Source organism: Bufo gargarizans, chromosome 6 (assembly GCF_014858855.1).
Source record: "Bufo gargarizans isolate SCDJY-AF-19 chromosome 6, ASM1485885v1, whole genome shotgun sequence".
NCBI classification, from domain to species: Eukaryota; Metazoa; Chordata; class Amphibia; order Anura; family Bufonidae; genus Bufo; species Bufo gargarizans.
Window position 1 is genome coordinate 311,400,441 of NC_058085.1, and position 20,298 is coordinate 311,420,738.

General features: G+C 41.3%; 1 protein-coding gene across 1 annotated transcript in view; it reads right to left on the reverse strand.

Annotated features, from left to right (window-relative positions):
* The window catches only part of HTR7 (5-hydroxytryptamine receptor 7), a 77,988-nt gene extending 70,320 nt beyond the window's left edge, over positions 1-7,668 (reverse strand). Inside the window, exon 1 of the mRNA XM_044300043.1 lies at positions 6,882-7,668. Coding sequence (XP_044155978.1) covers positions 6,882-7,408 — 527 coding nt within the window. The 5' untranslated portion in view covers positions 7,409-7,668. The remainder of the gene's footprint in view (positions 1-6,881) is intronic.
* Between the last annotated feature and the right edge of the window lie 12,630 nt (positions 7,669-20,298).

The window sequence follows — 20,298 nt, forward strand, 5'->3', positions numbered from 1 at the left end:
GAGCTGTATTGGGGGAGCTGTATTTTGGATTTTAGATTAGGTGCATGCTGGACAAAGTGTCTTAGTTGGGAGTGACTGCAGACTCACCACACTTTGACACCTAAGCGGCAGAAAGTCGCGGTAAATAATACATAGCAAACGAGCAGATAAAAGCGACCTGATAGGTGGTCCTCAAACATGCAATCTCTCTAGACACATAAAATGACTGCTGTTAACAGTGAATAAAAAGAAAAATGGACGCATAAAAATGAGGCAGGACATATGGGTGAAGTAACCCTTAATCTCTGCCGTTTGAGTCCAAACAGCACCTTTAATTTTAAAAGTGTTTTCTTTTTTCTCCCGATTCACATTATCTTTAATAAGTGAAATAAACGCTACGTTTTAATAGAACAGAAACGGGAGTCTAGTAGCTTCGGCTATTTGAACTATATTATTTAGATTATCCAGGGTCCAAAGGGTCCTTGAAATATAGATGCGTGAGTTGAACGCATTGCAACCGCACTGAATCCCGACCCATTCATTTCTATGGGGCTTGTTCACATGAGTGGTGATTTTCACGCATAAGTGCGTGAAAATCGCAGCAAGCTCTATTTTGTGCGTTTTTCACGTAACGCAGGTCCCATAGAAATGAATGGGGTTGCGTAAAAATCGGAAGCATCCGCAAGCAAGTGCGGATGCGGTGCGATTTTCACACACGGTTGCTAGGAGACGATCGGGATGGAGACCCGATCATTATTATTTTCCCTTATAACATGGTTATAAGGGAAAATAATAGCATTCTGAATACAGAATGCATAGTACAATAGCGCTGGAGGGGTTAAAAAAAATAAAAAAATTATTTAACTCACCTTAGTCTACTTGATCGCGAAGCCCGGCATCTCCTTCTGTCTTCATCTTAGCTGTGTGGAGGAACAGGACCTGTGGTGACGTCACTCTGGTCATTACATGATCCATCACCATGGCAAAAGATCATGTGATGGACCATGTGATGACCGGAGGGACGTCACCACAGGTCCTGTTACTGCACACAGCTACGATGAAGACAGAAGGAGATGCCAGCTTCGCGATCAAGTGGACTAAAGTGAGTTAAATATTTATTTTATTTTTAACCCCTCCAGCACTATTGTACTATGCATTCTGTATTCAGAATGCTATTATTTTCCCTTATAACCATGTTATAAGGGAAAATAATACAATTTACAGAACACCTAACCCAAACCCGAACTTCTGTGAAGAAGTTTGGGTTTGGGTACCAAACATGCGCGATTTTCCTCATGCGAGTGCAAAAAGCATTACAATGTTTTGCACTCGCGTGGAAAAATTGCGCATGTTCCCGCAACGCACCCGCACATTTTCCCGCAATGCCCGTGTGAAAGAGGCCTAAGTCTTATTGAGTGTTTGATCAGCTGTGTGCATGACAGCTGCACTCCCAATATTGGCACACATCCAATTTCCTTCACCCACCTGAGGTACACTTGCTCTGGAAACCGCTGTTTGGGTTTCTCGGTGCCCATTTGCTAATAGACCTCTGGCGGGTAGTTGTCATTTAAGCAATTGGACCTGTTGCCATAATATAGTGGATTTTGTATCACTTACTTCACTTTCTACTTTGATTAAAATAAACCTTTTTTTGTTTTGCGTTTTTAGCATCAATTCTACTTTACACCAGTTTGATAAATCTCCTCCATTGTCCTTGGTCAGATTTGAACCTAGGACCCCATTGGTAATCATTGAGCCACCATACCATCTCTACAGTGACAGCCAGCACTCTAGCTCAGATTCTGTTCCGATGCCATGAAAATTTCTTGGACCCCTCCGCATGTATAAACGGTGACTGGATCATTTGATTAACTGCTGTCACCTCTGACTTTTTACGTTGTCAGTGAACTAGATTCACACGATGGCAAATATCTGTAAAACTACTGAGTGAAATATGATTATGTGATTGCCACCGCTCAGATTCCCAGGGAGCACTAAAAGCCACATTGTACAGTCACTTTACATTTTAATTAAATGAAACTATGTGCAGAACAAGCTGTGCTACATGTCCTGAATCCATTATTAACATTACAGAAATCACGCATTGTCCTTATCCCCTATATACAGTAATTCTGTCTTACTTCTAGTAATCTATGAATCTTCATATGGTGGCATAAAATTCCTCATGAGGCTCAGCCTTGCCATGAAAGAGGCATAATGTAAAGGTAAAAACAATAACAGAACAGACGTACAATAAAATACAATGTCAATCAATATTAGTACGGAATTGTAAAGGTTAATAAAATGAACCTAAAGCAGAGTTAATACATTATAATGCATTAACTCTGATTTAACCCTAAACTACATGTGGTATATATAAAAAAAAAAAAAGAATTAAAGGGGTTGTCTTGTCCTATATATTGATGACTTATCGTCAGGATGGGTCATTAATATCTGATCAGCGGGGGTCCAACACCCAGCATCACCACTGATCAGCTTTTTGAATAAGAGGCAGCTCTCCATGCGGGCACCGCTTCCTCTTCATTATGCTGCACTTTGTCTCCACAGTGCAGTGTAATAGAAGTACCTGCGCCATTCACTTGAATGGAATGAGAAATTGTAATTCCACTACGTCACCTCTACACGGGAGACAACGCGTAGTGTAATGACCAGTAAGCAACGCTCGCATGCAGCTGATCAGCGGTGGTGCCAGATGCCGGACCCTCGCCGATCTGGATAGGTCATCAATAGAAACAGGCTGCACAACCCCTTTAACTTAACAAATGCTTTACGTGGGAAACATGCACTTGGTATGATTGCAAGTCGTGAAGTCTGTAGACCAGATTAGACCAGATCAAAGACACTTTGAGAATGCATTTCAAGTTGTCTTTGTTATCATACATGAACATGTCCCCATACACATGCATACAAGACTCCTCTGGAAGCAGCTTATCTGCTGAGAAGATCAAGCATGTTGACATCCAACAGTCTGATCCTTTTCTCCCCTGACATCTGTCGTCAAAGGAGTGTTGGATCACCCCCATATACATTAGATGGTCGACTAATACCACTGAACTCAGCAGGTTTAGCCGACATATATCTAATATGTATGACCAGCGCAAACTGACATTCTGGGGGTCAAGACTGGTGCAGGCCTCGTCATAAATTAGGTGCAAGGCTTCTTCACCATAGGAGCTTTGAATCTGTTGGATAGTCTACCTAAGAACATGGTCACAGCAGTAGCAGAGGATGATTTAAAAAAAGCCTTAGATCATGACTTCCTAAAACGAAATAACATTGGCATTTATGTAAATGTGTAGAGGTCTGAGTCTCACTCCACTTCCCTTAATTCCCATCCCCACCCATCCCCTGCTTGAACTTGATAAGACTGATGTCTTTTTTCAACCGTACTATACAAATATGTAACATTTTCTACAGCACAAGGGGGACATCATAAAATGGTTGTAGGACAAGCTGTCTTTGTTAAGACATTACTGAAAAGTGAGAATAACGTAATGGTAACAACCACCTAAGATCCAGATCTGCCCTATGGACTAGTGAATACTGAAATAAGTCTAAGAAACTGGAGCCTGTGCAGATTGCTCATGGACATGTAGAATCTCATGACCTTCCATCTCCTGATCGTATATGGAGGAAATCTGCCTGCCGTAGACCATTTTCTAACCAGCGGAGAGGCTTTCTATATATAATGGTAATGTATCTATTGTTCTGCCACATTTAAAAAAGACTCAAAAGTGAAAGTGACTAAATTTTTGTTATTTTTGTATTAGAGCAGGGATCTACAACTTCCAATATGCAGGAGTTCTAATAAGAGCCAAGCAAATGTGCATGCTGGGAGTTGTAGTTTCACTACAGCTAGAGTGCTAGAGTGCTGGAATTATGCTCTGTATTAGCGGTTGCAAAATTGGATGCAGCCTTTGCACAAACAATCTCAGGTCTTAAAGGGGTTGTCCCATCTTAGACATTGATGAAATATCGGTACTATGTATGCCATCATTGTCAGATAGGCGTGGATCTTATCTCTGAGCCCTGCTCTTATCTCCAGAATGAGGCCCCGGAAGTGTAAGACAGCACACCACACATGTGCGACGTGCTCTCCATTCACTGCTATGGGAGTTCAGAAAATAGCTGAGCTGAAACGCTCGGCTATTTTTGGAAGTCTCATGTGTAGCCACCTCTTCATTCACAGCTATGGGACTGCTGGAAATAATTAAGCCAGCGCTAAGCTATTTTTCAGAACGCCCATAGCAGTGATTGGAGTATGGCCACACTAGCGCCATGCACTCTCCTTCACTTTGGGTGGCCCATTTTGGAGATACTGTAGGAATGGGTCCCAGAGGTGAGACCCATACCTATCTGACATTGATGGCATATATTAGTGATAAGGGATCAATGTCTGAGATGGGAATAGCCCTTTAAGTTATTAACCCCTTTACGACATCCACCATATGTGTATTGTGGATATCGGTTCTTTAAAGATGGAGCTCACTTAGGAGCTAAGTGAGTGTCATAGCCAGCGGGTGGCTGCTGTTTTACACGGCGCACCTCTCTTGGCAATGTCCGTGATTGGAAATCGCTCTGATCATGGATGTTTAACCCCCCCCAGATACCATAGTCAATTGTGTTCAAACATCTGAGAGGTCATTTGGAGGGAAGGGGCTCTCTCCAATGCCGAAACAACTTCTCCAGTGATGAAATTGTGGGAGCTGTCTGGTTGTTATGGAACCTGGGAGCCTTGTGAAGACCCACTATAGCAAAGTTTCCATTAATCCTGGCCCAGACAGGGCTTAATAGAAACATAGGGGGTCATTTATCAAAGCATTTATCATAGCAACCAATCAGATTCCACCTTTCGTTTTGGACAGCTCTTTTGGAAAATAAAAGGTGGAATCTGATTAGTTGCTATGGGCTAGTAAGCCCGCTGTACTTTACACCAGTTTGATAAATGACCCCCATAGTGATTTTGCAGACCATGGTATAAGTGATCTAATAAACACTAGTGATGAGCGGCATAGTCATTATTCGAATTTGCGATATTTTGCAAATTTTGGGCTGAATATTCGCCATAAATTCACAAATTCAGGAATTCGTGATCTCCAGTCATTATTTATTTGATTGCGAAAATCGGCAATGTAATATATTCGTGATAAAAATTTGCAATTAGAATATTCGCAATCAACACTATAGGGGTAGGCAGCTTTTCCATTGGTTGCTAGGGATGTTGCTAAGTGCCGATATTCACGATAAATTTGCAAATTCGAGAATTCATGATCTCCAGTCATTTTTTACTGGATTGCGAAAATCTGCAATGCAATATGTTCACGATAAAAATTTGCAATTAGAATATTCACAATCAACACTGTTCGCGAATACGAATATATATCACTATATGCTAAATATTCGCAAATTCTCGAAGTGGCGATATTCGCGATTAAAATTGGCGATTCGAATATTCGCGCTCAACACTAATAAGCACATGTTCAAAAATCCTTGGTGAGCTTAAAATAAAGTTAATCACACCCTTTTCCCACTTATAGAGATAGAAATGAAATTTGATATCAACACATTCGCAAATGCCAGGAATTATTAAAATATAAAAGTATTTATCCTGTTCAGTGAACTTTGTAACAGAAAAAAAAAAATCAAAATGCATGAATAACTGATTTTGGTTGCATTGCCTCCAAAAAATGGGTTGTCCCACAAATAGATATTCTACAGTTTTCAAACCAGCACCTGGATCTGAGTACTTTTATAATTAAACATTTAGTATAGCCGCTGAGTAAGTCAATAACATGTATCTGTATAGCGCCACCTGCTGTTTGCGTTTTCTCATTTTTGTGTTTGATTCACTGAGATGCTCGCACATGCCTTCTGAGCTGTAATAGGGAGAGAGCTACAGCAGAAAGGACACTCCCCTGATATAAATTTAGGAGAGAGTTAAAGCAATGAATGTGGAGATCTCTGGATCCATGTGAGGTACAGGGCTGGTTCTAGCTTTGTTAGAAAGAGATTGTCATGTACTATACGATGGCTGATATTCATGTTCATTAATCATGGGATAACCTCTTTAAATTATAAGTTCAATACTTGTAAATACCACAAATTTCAGAATGGAGGTCCTGAGGCATTTAACCCAATATCATCACAGTTTGGCTTAATAATTTCTGTAATTTTGAACTATGCTGCTGGTCCTCCTTGCACTGACTTTTGGCTTTTTTTTTGCCATGTGACTTGGAGCCTTATTGGTTTCAACAGGAATATCATCGTCCTAATCTGGGGGCATAGAAATCTGTCAGGTGCAGGATCACAGCACATTGCAGTTCCCCGAAGCCCATTTATTCAGCTAATAGACCTCCACCAAAGCTATCAATGACCGAAGGTGACCAAACACTTCATGCTAAGACTACAAAAGTCTTCTAATCTCTTCTAATCATTGCCTTTCATATAAAACTCTCTTATAGGAGATTATTAAAATCAGTTTAATAAAGGCCTAAAGTCGAGAATGAATTATATGAATATGTTTATGAATAATTCATTCTCCTAATGCCCTTATCCCGTCTAGAACTCCTGCAGAGATGAGTAATATTCTGCAGATTTTTATGAGACGTTCAGCTGCAAAGACATTGTCCCTGAAAAAGTTATTAAATCTGTTAATTGCTGTTAAGAAGACGAGAAACCAATGACTCCTCAAGGAACATTCAGTCCACAATCTTTATTTCTGTTTCTTGCCAACGACAGTAAGTTTTCTCTTTGACGTTTCTCCACAGTAGAGAACCATGGACTGTCATTGATGAGGTTTAACACCATGGCTTGCACTGTGCACAGTATAAAATACCAAAAAGATACAGAAAAAAATACATTGATGGCTTGAAAGGTCTTACCTGTCAATGCTAATGACACATAATGTCATTATAGAAGCTGTGCAGCACATCACATCCATTGCTATGAAGACATTACAAAAGACGTGCCCAAAAATCCATTTCCCACCAATGAGGTCGGTGACAAGGACAAAAGGCATGACAGCTATGGCCACGGATAAGTCAGCCAAAGCCAAAGATACAATCAGATAGTTTGAGGGCTGGCGAAGTTTCTTTACGAAACAAACAGAAATGACTACTAGGCAATTTCCTGCAATGGTCAATAAGGTGATGAGGGACAGGATGGCTCCTATTATCAGTTTTTCAATGTGCCCATAATCAAGGATCTGCTTTCCACACTGGGTGTCATTTTCATTTACAAAGCTAGAGGTGGGCAATGGACTGTCGCTGGTGGCTTCTTGAATGATTTTCAGGAGAGGGGGGTTAAAAGAACCAGAAATCATTATAGAGGTGCTGAGATCCTCCAAATCTTCTATAACGTAGGACCTGATGTCACTGTATATGCGGCTGCTGTTGAAAATGATGACCATCGTGATTTGTGTAGCCCATGTGTAGAGCCCCAAATGCTTTGGGTCCGGCGGTTACCTCACAGTCACATTGATCAAATCACAAGACATTTCTTAGGCTCATCTGCTACTCAAGTCAATATCGTATGAGGACATTTATTCTCGTCATAGAACTAACCTTGTCTCATAGTCACTTCTGGTGGTCCCAACTTCTTTTAAATCCCAAGGCATTGATGGACTACTACTATTCTTGAAAAGTCCACTTAGTAAATCAAGAAATTGTATTTATGGTGAATTTATTTCTCATCTCCGCATTCAATAATCCAAGCCCAAAAAAAATGCAAAATGTATTACTCTTCTTATTCAAGTTCCAGAGGATAGAAGTAGTTGCCCTGAGAGCTACTTTTATCAGTGCTTCTTCTTGATGATGCTAAGTCTTAAGGCTGGAAATACTATCCACTTCTATGATTTCAGTGGTTTCCAGGGTCTTTCATGTCTTAGCAAGAACTCAGAGGCAGTGTGTGTAGTTTCTGTTCTGAAGCTGAAAGCATCCAATCTTTCCTCTCCATCACCCAGTAATGTTGCTAAGATGCTAGAATGCTTCATTATGATGGTGACATCTAGTGGACACCCAGGGTATTGTTTATGATCTGAGCTGTTAAATATGTACGGACGGACTACTGAAAATGCAACATTTTGAATTTGGAACTTACAGATGAGCAAATCTTTGAAAATTTGCTGTGCCGCCATGAACCCGACTGGCACATTTTCAATTACAGAGCCACGTATAAATCACTGGAGGCTGAAAATGGATTATGGATTAATAATTCTGCCATGGTCTTTTACAGGTTCTTAATGCAAAGGAAGTTCACTCATCTATACTTAGGCCGTTAAGGCAATCAAATTATGCTTCAGGACATAAAGCTTGCAGTATGCCTTGATATCTTTTTCTGCACTGAGCTCGCTCTGATTAATTTCCGTAGAAGTGTAGAGTTTATAGAAAGTACTCTACGTTTGTCTAAAGTGAGTAAATCTACAGAGGCTTAGCGCATTAACGCAACAAAAACACATTCCAGTAATACAACAAATCACATTAAAATGACCATTCTGACGCAAATGCTGGCAAAATAATGCTGGCTACATCCATAAGTGATCCACGATGTTAGAGGAGCTCAGCTAAGCTATTAGGGATGTGTCTTTTGACCAGCTTGTTGACAGTTTCTAATCACAGTCAACAGTATTGTGAAAGAAGTTATTATAAGGGTTTTCAGAGACTGGGAAGCACCTTTAATATGACTAGGTAGGGTGAAGTGTTTAAAAATAAAAAAAAAGACTCATTTGTCACCGGTGGTCTGGTCCTGGTTCTAAGCTCCCTTCTCTTCTGATGACTTGCCATCTACATGACTGTCACCCCTACCAGGCAATCAAAGGTTTTGGTGGTGGCGGTAATTGTGTGCCATACCTGCACACATCACCACTAAGGCCATTGACTCGCTGGCAGTGGTGATATGTAGATGGCAGCAGGGACTAGAAGAGAAGAAGAAAGAAGTTTAGGGCTGAAACAGGAATGCAGATTTTAAACTCTTGCACCCTGCCTGAAGGTATCAAAAAAGGCTCCCAGTCTCGGAAACTCTTTTTAATGGAGAGGAGGCTCATTCTTGAAATAAATGATAGATGCAGAAGCAGTAAGTGATCAAAAAATGTAACCAGTTAGGTTTGCAATTAAAGATGTAAATTATAATGAAAAGGCATTAGCAGAGGGTTAGTGAGTCTAAGTGTACATCAATCCCTTTAGTACATCAGATGGAGGACGGCATGACTTTATGGGGTTATAAGATATCCAGATATCACGGAATGTGATTAAAAAAAAACAATACTCACCTATAGTGTTGATCAAGCACCAAAGTGCTCCCGGGTGTTCTACCGAGCACCTGAGCATAATGCAAGTCAAAGGGAGAACCCCAGGCACCCCCTGCTCTAAAGAAGGGAGGGTGTCTGGACTCTAGTTCGGGTTAGGAGTCCATGCTCTAACTCCATATATAGCTATGTCCAAATATGGAGTCAGTGCTTGGGGACACCCCAGTGTATTTAAATCTAATTTAGCCTCTATTTCAGAAAAGTTTCTGCCGGTATTCGGAAAAAAATAAAATTAAATATAAGACTTCAACTGTACTGTTCTTCTACTGAGACCTATACAGTAGAAGTCTCATATTTTTTTTATTTATTTTTTGCGACTGGCTATGCAGCTATATAGTGTAGTGGTTAAAGGTCTGGGCTGTGATGCAAAAGCTGTGGGTTCAAATCCTTTCACAAACTTTTTCATAAATAGAGGCTAAACTTAATTTTAACATATATATATATTTTATTTTTTATTATTATTATAATTATTTTTATAATTACACATTTAATTTATTTTGCGCCATACATTTTTTACAATTACAAAAAAAAATACAAAATATATAAATCTAATTTAACCTCTATTTCTGAAAAAGTTTGTGACGGAATTTGAACGCATAGCTTCTGCATCATAACCCAGAACTTTAACTACTACACTATATAGCTGCATAGCCAATCACTTAAGAAAAAAATATATATATGAGACTTCTACTGTACTGTACTTCTACTGAGACCTATACAGTAGAAGTCTCATTTTTTATTTTATTTTTTTAAGTGACTGGCTATGCAGCTATATAAAGTTCTGGGCTGTGATGCAGAAGCTGTGAGTTCAAATCCTATCACAAACATTCTCAGAAATAGAGGCTAAACTTAATTTAAACATATATATACAGTACAGACCAAAAGTTTGGACACACCTTCTCATTCAAAGAGTTTTCTTTATTTTCATGACTATGAAAATTGTAGATTCACACTGAAGGCATCAAAACTATGAATTAACACATGTGGAATTATATACATAACAAAAAAAGTGTGAAACAACTGAAAATAGGTCATATTCTAGGTTCTTCAAAGTAGCCACCTTTTGCTTTGATTACTGCTTTGCACACTCTTGGCATTCTCTTGATGAGCTTCAAGAGGTAGCCACCTGAAATGGTTTTCACTTCACAGGTGTGCCATGTCAGGTTTAATAAGTGGGATTTTCTTGCCTTATAAATGGGGTTGGGACCATCAGTTGCGTTGTGGAGAAGTCAGGTGGATACACAGCTGATAGTCCTACTGAATAGACTTTTAGAATTTGTATTATGGCAAGAAAAAAACAGCTAAGTAAAGAAAAATGAGTGGCCATCATTACTTTAAGAAATGAAGGTCAGTCAGTCCGAAAAATTGGGAACACTTTGAAAGTGTCCCCAAGTGCAGTCACAAAAACCATCAAGCACTACAAAGAAACTGGCTCACATGCGGACCGCCCCAGGAAAGGAAGACCAAGAGTCACCTCTGCTGCGGAGGATAAGTTCATCCGAGTCACCAGCCTCAGAAATCGCAGGTTAATAGCAGCTCAGATTAGAGACCAGGTCAATGCCACACAGAGTTCTAGCAGCAGACACATCTCTAGAACAACTGTTAAGAGGAGACTGTGTGAATCAGGCCTTCATGGTAGAATATCTGCTAGGAAACCACTGCTAAGGACAGGCAACAAGCAGAAGAGACTTGTTTGGGCTAAAGAACACAAGGAATGGACATTAGACCAGTGGAAATCTGTGCTTTGGTCTGATGAGTCCAAATTTGAGATCTTTGGTTCCAACCACTGTGTCTTTGTGCGATGCAGAAAAGGTGAACGGATGGACTCTACATGCCTGGTTCCCACCGTGAAGTATGGAGAGGAGGTGTGATGGTGTGGGGGTGCTTTGCTGGTGACACTGTTGGGGATTTATTCAAAATTGAAGGCATACTGAACCAGCATGGCTACCACAGCATCTTGCAGCGGGATGCTATTCCATCTGGTTTGCGTTTAGTTGGACCATCATTTATTTTTCAACAGGACAATGACCCCAAACACACCTCCAGGCTGTTTAAGGGCTATTTGACCATGAAGGAGAGTGATAGGGTGCTGCGCCAGATGACCTGACCTGAACCCAATCAAGATGGTTTGAGGTGAGCTGGACCGCAGAGTGAAGGCAAAAGGGCCAACAAGTACTAAGCATTTCTGGGAGCTCCTTCAAGACTGTTGGAAGACCATTTCAGGTGACTACCTCTTGAAGCTCATCAAGAGAATGCCAAGAGTGTGCAAAGCAGTAATCAAAGCAAAAGGTGGCTACTTTGAAGAACCTAGAATATGACATATTTTTTGTTGTTTCACAATTTTTTGTTATGTATATAATTCCACATGTGTTAATTCATAGTTTTGATGCCTTCAGTGTGAATCTACAATAGTCATGAAAATAAAGAAAACTCTTTGAATGAGCTGTGTCCAAACTTTTGGTCTGTACTGTATATATATATATATATATATATATATATATAAAAAGAATATATTTACACATATTATTATATATGTAAATATATTATTTCTAAAATATCAGTAGAAGAAACACCAAAACTAATTCCCATGTAAATATATGAGACCCATATATAGTCAAATTATCAACACCAAAATGAATATATGGATACTCACAAAATCACATGAAATAATATGCAAACACAAGATATAATCAAACCGTACAAAATTTTACTATAATCACTGTAATACACATGATTGACAAAACACAGGATTAAAAAATTAAAAACACACACTAGGGCTGGTGGTGCATTATTGGTGGATTAAAAAATAAAGTGCAAGTGCAAATGCGTGGTCAGCAACAAGAATAAGTAAATAAATGGATACTGGCGCCAACAGCAAACGGCTACAAAATTGATAGGCAAAGGACAGTTCATACACCAAACAGGATATCACTAGCGCCAGTGTTGTGGCATACAAGGAGCATGAAGGAAGCGTACATATCAATGGGTGAAAAGCCAGTACAGCTTAATATTGATCACCAGAAGTTAGTAACATCTACCAAACAAAAGGGACAACATTACAATTTATACTGATCGCAATTTAGTCCGCAACAAAGTACAAGCACCACCAGTCCACTCCCCAACTCGCGTTTCGCGTGCTGCTTTCTCAAGGGGTAGTGGCTACACTGGTGCTGGTGCTCGGTATATATGGGGAACACATTATGCAAAACAGATCATAATAATGGTCATTGATTGGCCCAAGCTTCTGAGCACGATTGACACTGGCACAGGATAGGTAGAGTATTAATGCACTGACCGCATCTCACCTGTGTATGAACTAATAACAGGCGCCGCTAATTATATGGTGCATGAACCTCTGCCCAGGCGCCAATGAATGCTTGCCCGTCCCGCGGTCCGGAGGGTAAGGATCACACGTTAGAACGGACGTGGCACCATCACAGCGCATGTGCTTGAGATCAGGCGCACAGCGGCAGCCACACTGGATGAGGGCAGATGAACTGGCAATAAAGAGGATAGATTTAAAAACACACAGTGGGCTGGCTGAAATGCTTGAATACATAATAGAAGCAAGGGGTTAAACGCTATAGTAATGCATAGTGAATTAATTAGTAAAGCAAGTATAAATAACATAGTTGGAAGTGTGATTTCATAAATAAATGCCCAAGTACATGATTAAAGAGCAATTGATGAATTTCATAACAAAGTGAATACCATAATCATCAATCAATATGTAAGTACTAAGTATCATATAAGCCTAATAGACAAAAAAAAAGTGTGAAAAAGTGAAGGCAATCAAAAAATGTGAAAATTGAAATATGCAAAATATAAAAAATTGAAAAGTGATAAAAAGTGAAAAATGAAAACAAAAAATATATATATATATTTTTTTTTTATTTCAAAGATTTTTTTTTTTGTAATTCCACATTTATTTTGTGCCATACATTTTGTACAATTACAAAAAAATATAAAATATATAAATCTAATTTAACCTCTATTTCTGAAAAAGTTTGCAACAGGATTTGAACTTACAGCTTCTGCATCATAGCCCAGAACCATTATACTATATAGCTGCATAGCCAGTCACACAAAAATAAAAAATAAAAAAATGAGACTTGTTTTAAGGCCGATTTATTGGCCTGTATTTGTGGGAGGGGCTATGCCACGCTATTTAGGCTCTGTTCCCCCTCCCCTACATCCTACGTCTGCTCAACACACCCACCCTTCCCACCCTCCTTTTCATCATCTCACCAGGGGATGGCCTCCTTCAGTCATCCCTACGACGTTGCGGTTACGGCACAAATCAAACCGTTTAGTTAACTACTGGTTAGGGTCCCAGTTCAGGGGTAGCCCCGACCACAACTACTGTATAGGTCTCAGTAGAAGTACAGTACAGTAGAAGTCTTATATATATAGTGACTGGTTACGCAGCTATTATAGCTGAGTGGTTAAGTGCCTTGCCTCTAATACAAAAGGTTGTGCGTTTGAATCCCGACAGAAACTTTTCTGAAATACAGGCTAAATTAGATTTAAATACACTGGGTGTCCCCAAGCACTGACTCCATACAGTATATGGACATAGCTATATATGGAGTCAGAGCAGGGACTCTTAAGCCGCGGACTCATACTGAGGGATTCCCTCACTGTACAGCGATCTTCAGCATAGAAATAGAGGCTAAATTAGATTTAAATACACTGACTCGAGCATCGCGCTCGAGCACACACGGTGTTCGGCCGAGCATGCATGCTCGCTCAACACTGCTCACCTGTTAAATCCTCAGTCCACTGCCCTGGTGGTTCTCAATGGTCTCTACATCCCTGCAGTCATATGTCACACATTACCCTTGCAGCCAAAACACTGGCCTCAGCGGTGAAGTTGGCATGTAGAGTATGGCACGTGAAAACTTAGTCCAGTGGTTGGCTTCAGAGATCACAAGGATATACCGATCATCACTGCAGGTTTGATGCTCCCTATTATTTGCTATTTCTGCATAGCAGTGTCAATTGACTGCTATCTCCATGATACATGTTTTCAAGGCTAGTAATTAAGTTAGCCAGATATTGATTACCTATAGATTCAAATGGCGAGTACATACAAAAAACCATTGCATGGAAACTATGCAACATACTGTAGGCTGAACAAAGATAAAAACATGTTTAACCATCCGTTTATATAATTCCCATCATCACTAGTGTCCGATTAGTATCCTGTAGGGGGCAGTCATTAATGTGACAGTACAGTCACTATATGGAGTAGAACACATCTTTTAATCACTGAATTTAGGTATCTCATTGAGACCCATTGCCACAGCTGTATAAAATCCAGCCCCTGGCCATGCAGTCTAGAAACATTTGAAAAAGCAAGGTCGTTGATAGTGTTGAGTGCGAATATACAAATAGCGAATTTTTATTGCGAATATGGGCACTTCAAGAATTTGCGAATATTTAGAATATAGCGCTATATATTCGTAAATTTGAATATACTTTTTTTTTCCACAGTCCACATGTTCCCTCCCTGCTTCTAGCTTGTGGGCCAATGAGAAGGCTGCAAGAGTTAGCAAAATTCCTAGCAACCGATAGGAAAGTTGCCTACCCCTTACTATATAAGAGAACCTCCTCACAGCCATTTTGTGCTGTTTCATGCAGTTGTGTGTGTGAGAGAGAGAGAGAGAGAGAGAGAGAGAGAAAGAGGAGTGTGATCTTTGTGCTGAATTCCTGTGACTTCTGATACCTCATATATATAATCCAGATAGTGTAGGTTAGTGAGTGAATAGTGTAGCTTATAGGTTCCAGTGTGGGGTGTTAGGGACATTATATAGTTAGCTCATATACAGTCATGTGAAAAAATTAGGACACCCTTTGAAAGCATGTGGTTTTTTGTAACATTTTTAATAAAAGGTTATTTCATCTCCGTTTCAACAATACAGAGAGATTAAAGTAATCCGACTAAACAAAGAAAACTGAAGAAAAGTATTTTCAAGATCTTCTGTAAATGTCATTCTACAAAAATGCCTATTCTAACTGAGGAAAAAGATAGGACACCCTTGCCCCTAATAGCGAGTGTTACCTCCTTTGGCTGAAATAACTGCAGTGAGACGGTTCTTGTAGCCATCTACCAGTCTTCGACATCGGTCTGAGGAAATTTTACCCCACTCCTCAATGCAGAACTTTTTCAGCTGTGAGATGTTTGAGGGGTTTCTTGCACGTACAGCCCTTTTCAAGTCACCCCACAGCATCTCAATGGGATTCAAATCTGGACTTTGACTTGGCCATTCCAGGACTCTCCATTTCTTCTTTTTCAGCCAATCTTTGGTTGATTTACTAGTATGTTTTGGGTCATTGTCATGTTGCATGGTCCAGTTCCGCTTCAGCTTTAATTTTCTAACTGATGGTCTCACATGTTCTTCAAGCACCTTCTGATACACAGTAGAATTCATCGTGGATTCTATGATGGTGAGCTGACCAGGTCCTGCTGCAGCAAAGCAGCCCCAAACCATGACACTTCCACCTCCATGCTTCACAATTGGTATGAGGTTCTTTTCTTGGAATGCTGTGTTTGGTTTACGCCAAACATGTCCTCTGCTGTTGTGTCCAAATAATTCAATTTTGGACTCATCTGTCCAAAGAACATTATTCCAGAAGTCCTGGTCTTTGTCAACTTTATCTCTGGCAAATGTCAGTCTGGCCTCGAAGTTTCTCTTGGAAAGCAAAGGTTTCCTCCTTGCACACCTCCCATGCAAGTTAAACTTGTACAGTCTCTTTCTGATTGTAGAGGCATGTACTTCTACATCAACAGTAGCCAGAGCCTGCTGTAGTTCTCGAGATGACACTTTAGGGTTTTTGGAGACCTCTTTTAGCATCTTGCAGTCTGCTCTTGGGGTGAACTTGCTGGGGCGACCAGTCCTGGGCATGTTGGCAGTTGTTTTGAAAGCCCTCCACTTGTAGACTATCTTCCGGACAGTGGAATGGCTGATTTCAAAATCTTTTGAGATCTTTTTAAATCCCTTCCCAGACTCATAGGCTGCTACAATCTTTTTTCTGAAGTCCTCTGACAGCTCTTTTGCTCTCACCATGGTGCTCACTCTCACTTCAACAGTCAGGAGCACACCAAACTAAATGTCTGAGGTTTAAATAGGGCAAGCCTCATTCAACATGCAGAGTAACGATCTACTAATTATGTGCACCTGGTGTGATATACCTGTGTGAGATCTGAGCCAATTTAAGAGGGAATACATGTGAGGGTGTCCTATCTTTTTCCTCAGTTAGAATAGGCATTTTTGTAGAATGACATTTACAGAAGATCTTGAAAAGACTTTTCTTCAGTTTTCTTTGTTTAGTTGGATTACTTTAATCTCTCTGTATTGTTGAAACGGAGATGAAATAACCTTTTATTAAAAATGTTACAAAAAACCACATGCTTTCAAAGGGTGTCCTAATTTTTTCACATGACTGTATATAATCCAGATAGTTAGTGTTAGATAGCCAGTGTAGGTTAGTGAGTGAATAGTGAAGCTGATAGGGTCCAGTGCAGGGTGTAGTGTAGGTTAGATAGAGATATAGTATGTGTAGGCTTTTGCTGTCTGTTTTGTCTGTGAAAAAAAAAAGTTTGTTTCTGTGTTTTAGTGTTTTAGGGTTTCGTGTGGGTAGTGATTAGTGTCAGCGTCTTTTGTCTTTGAAAAAAAAAAGTATTTTTTAGCATTTTAGAGTTAGTGTTTTAGGGTTTCATGTGGGTAGTGATTAGTGTCAGCGGCCTTTGTCTGTGAAAAAAAAGAGAGTATTTTTCTGTCTTTTAGGGCTAATGTTTTAGGGTTTTGTGTGGGTAGTTATTAGTGTCATCGTCTTTTGTCTTTGAAAAAAAAAACAACCCCCAAAAAAGTCTTTTTCTGTGTTTTAGGGTTATATTTTCCTTATATATATTTTTTGTATATAAAAACACATCATGAGTGCATGTCTACAGCCGTAGTCGTGGAGTTGGTTCCAGTGCTGGACCGCTGCCAGCACAGGGCCGCTCCTATACCCATGGAGGGGCTGGCACAGGTGGCAGGGGCATCCTGCCTCATCCGTGATTTTTTTTGGGCTTAGCAGCCACCCCATTTCATCTCAAGATGCTAAGGCAGTGGTGTCCTTCGTGACACAAGCTAGTGGCACAGAGTCCTCTGCCCCAACACTGAGTAGCAGCAGCTCTCCACCTCCTGCAGGACCAGCCCCCAACCCCCAAGAATTGACCCTGATGCTGTTTGACAGCGACAGTAAGACTGTAACGGGGTGCCGAAGGCACACTCGGTCTCCCATCAGCCGCAGACCTGCTGCTTAGCTTTGGGAGCAAAGATCTGTGTTTGACCTCGTTCCCAGGGCGGCTTTGCTAGCTGGGAGGCCCCTGCTCCTATGTCTGCCTTGAGCGCCGAGCTGATCACTTGGTGCTCGACTGGTCGGTCTGTCGGTCATGTGACGCTGGCCACGTCACATGACTATCACTCCCCACTATAAATACAGGCAGCCTGCTGGCCACAGGTTGCCTGTTAATTCTAGGTTCCTGGCATTTTGTTGGACTACTGAATACTACCTGATCCTGTTCCCTGACGATCCTTTGCCTGCTCCTCCTGTACTGCGCATCTCTCCTGGTATCCTGACCCTGGCTTCCACCTGACTCCTGTTGTACTTCGTTTCTATTCTGGCATTTGACCTTGGCTTTTCCTGACTATTCTCTGCTCATTCCTTAGTACTATGTAGCTCTCTAGGTATTGACCCGGTCTGTTCACGTTCCGTTATTTGTCTTGTCTGTCTTCCCAGCACGTATCCTAAGTTAGGGACTGCCGTCTAGTTGTCCCCTGTCATTAGGACTTGCGAGGCAAGTAGGCAGGGCCAGGGGTGAGGGTGGAGCGCAGTGGTCACTATCCTCCCCCCTGTGTGTAGTGTACGTGACCGTCACAGAGACAGGGACATCCTGGGGGTGGTAATGCAGGAGAGTGAGCTAGAGCTTGGTCTGGTTGCTTAGGACATTATGGAAGGGATGGAGGAGGAGGGGGTAGGGCCTGTCAGTACCCCAGTGACATCCCTTCCAACTGGTGTGGGTGGTTTCAGCCACAGAACCCCCGCACCTAGTCATACCCAGGCATCAGCGAGGGGACAGCGGAGCCAGGTCAGGGGCTCTACGTCTGCTGTTCCCCTCAGTCAACCACTGGTCGACCTTGGGTCTGACATTACAGGGGATGAAGAGGAGGGTGACTTATAATGGGTGCCACCTCCCTTGTCAGGTGACAGCAGCACTGATGAGGAAGGTAGGCACCCGAGGCAAACGGTGCACCAGGTCACCAGGGAGCCCAGTGGCAAAGGCTCCACTGGTAATGTCAGCAGGAGGTGGCAGCATCAGCAGCAGGTGCCGCCTCTACCTGTGCGCACTAAGCCAGAATAGGTGCAAGCCAGCACCACCCCATCTGACAGGAGGTCGGTGCGTAAGTTGCCTGTTTGTGCTTACTTCACCCTGGCAGCAGACGATGTGACAATTGCTATCTGTCAGCTGTACCATGTCAGGGTGAGGAGAGGAATGTCTGTTGCTCGGCTGGGTACCACTGCCCTTACCCAGCACCTGAGAGTCAACCACTGGCAGGAGTGTGAACAGATGCAGAGTGGTCGCCGCATCTCCAGCAGCAGTGTGCAGGGGACAGCAGCTCCTGCCACTGTCTTGTAGCCACCACACCACCTTCCAACAATGCATTTCGACTCCCTCTCCTAGAGGTACTGGGGGACAAAATAATTTTGTCAAAAGAAAATATTGCTTTTTGTATGCATGGCAGCATATTCCTGCTCTAAACGATGAACCTGCTGCTATAAGAGGTGTCTAAGTTTATTTTTGGTGTTGCCCATGTCTGGTGGGGGCCCATTCTTGGGAACACGTTCCTGCTGCAAACAAAGAACCCGCTGCTGCTTTCAGAGGTGTCTAGGTTTATTTATGTTGTTGCCCAGGTCTGGTGGGGGCCCATTTATGGGAACACATTCCTGCTGCAAACAAATAACCTGCGGATGCTTTCAAAGGTGTCTAGGTTTATTTTTGTTGTTGCCCAGGTCTGGTGGGGGCCCATTCCTGGGAAAACATTCCTGCTGCAAACAAAGAACCTGCTGCTGTCTTTTCCTGCTGAGTTAGGCTGAGCAATGTGTAGGCCTTAGATGACCATTAACATGTACCTGCTGCCTGTCCTGATCATGTTAAGTTATGTGTAAGCCTTATACTCCACCTTTATCTGCTGCTGTCTGTCCTGATCTTGATGAGTTATGTGTTGGCCTCGTCCTACAGCGTTAACATTTCCCTGCTGCTGTCTGTTCTGTTCCTGCTGAGATAGGGCCAGCTATGTGTATGCCTTATACTGCAGCATTACTATTTCCCTGCTGCTGTCTGTTCTGTTCCTGTTGATTTACGCCCAAATATGTGCAGGCTTTAAACTACAGCTTTACCATTTACCTGCTGCAGTCTGTCCTGCTCCTGCAGAGTTTAGTCTAGCTAGGTGTAGGCCTTATACTATAACCCTTAACAATTACCTGCTGCTGCTGTCTGTCCTGATCCTGCTGAACAGAAAAGACCACTTATTCGCCCTTTGACTTTATCAACTATTGAGTATTAGAATTCTCTTAAACTGGTATGCATGCTTCATTTTTTGCGCATGTGCTCTTTTCATCATATATTGTCAATATTTCCATATATTTATTCTTTTTAATAAAATGCAATCATGCGGTATTAAGCTTCATTCAAGCTTCTTTTTTTTTTTTTTTTATCTGTTATAATTTTGCTTTACTTGGGTTTTGGGCAGCCCTGGTGTGGTTCTTACTAAAACTAGGTGGGGACTGCATGTGGGCTTCCCTTTTCAAAATGTCTTGTGCAGTTCACATTGTACAGGACTGATTGAGGACCCTAATTAAAATGTATTATTTTATTATTTTCTTGTTTGTTTTAATCAGGATTTAGGTTTGAACATAATGTTGTCTGTCGTCCTGAACAGGATGCCTGA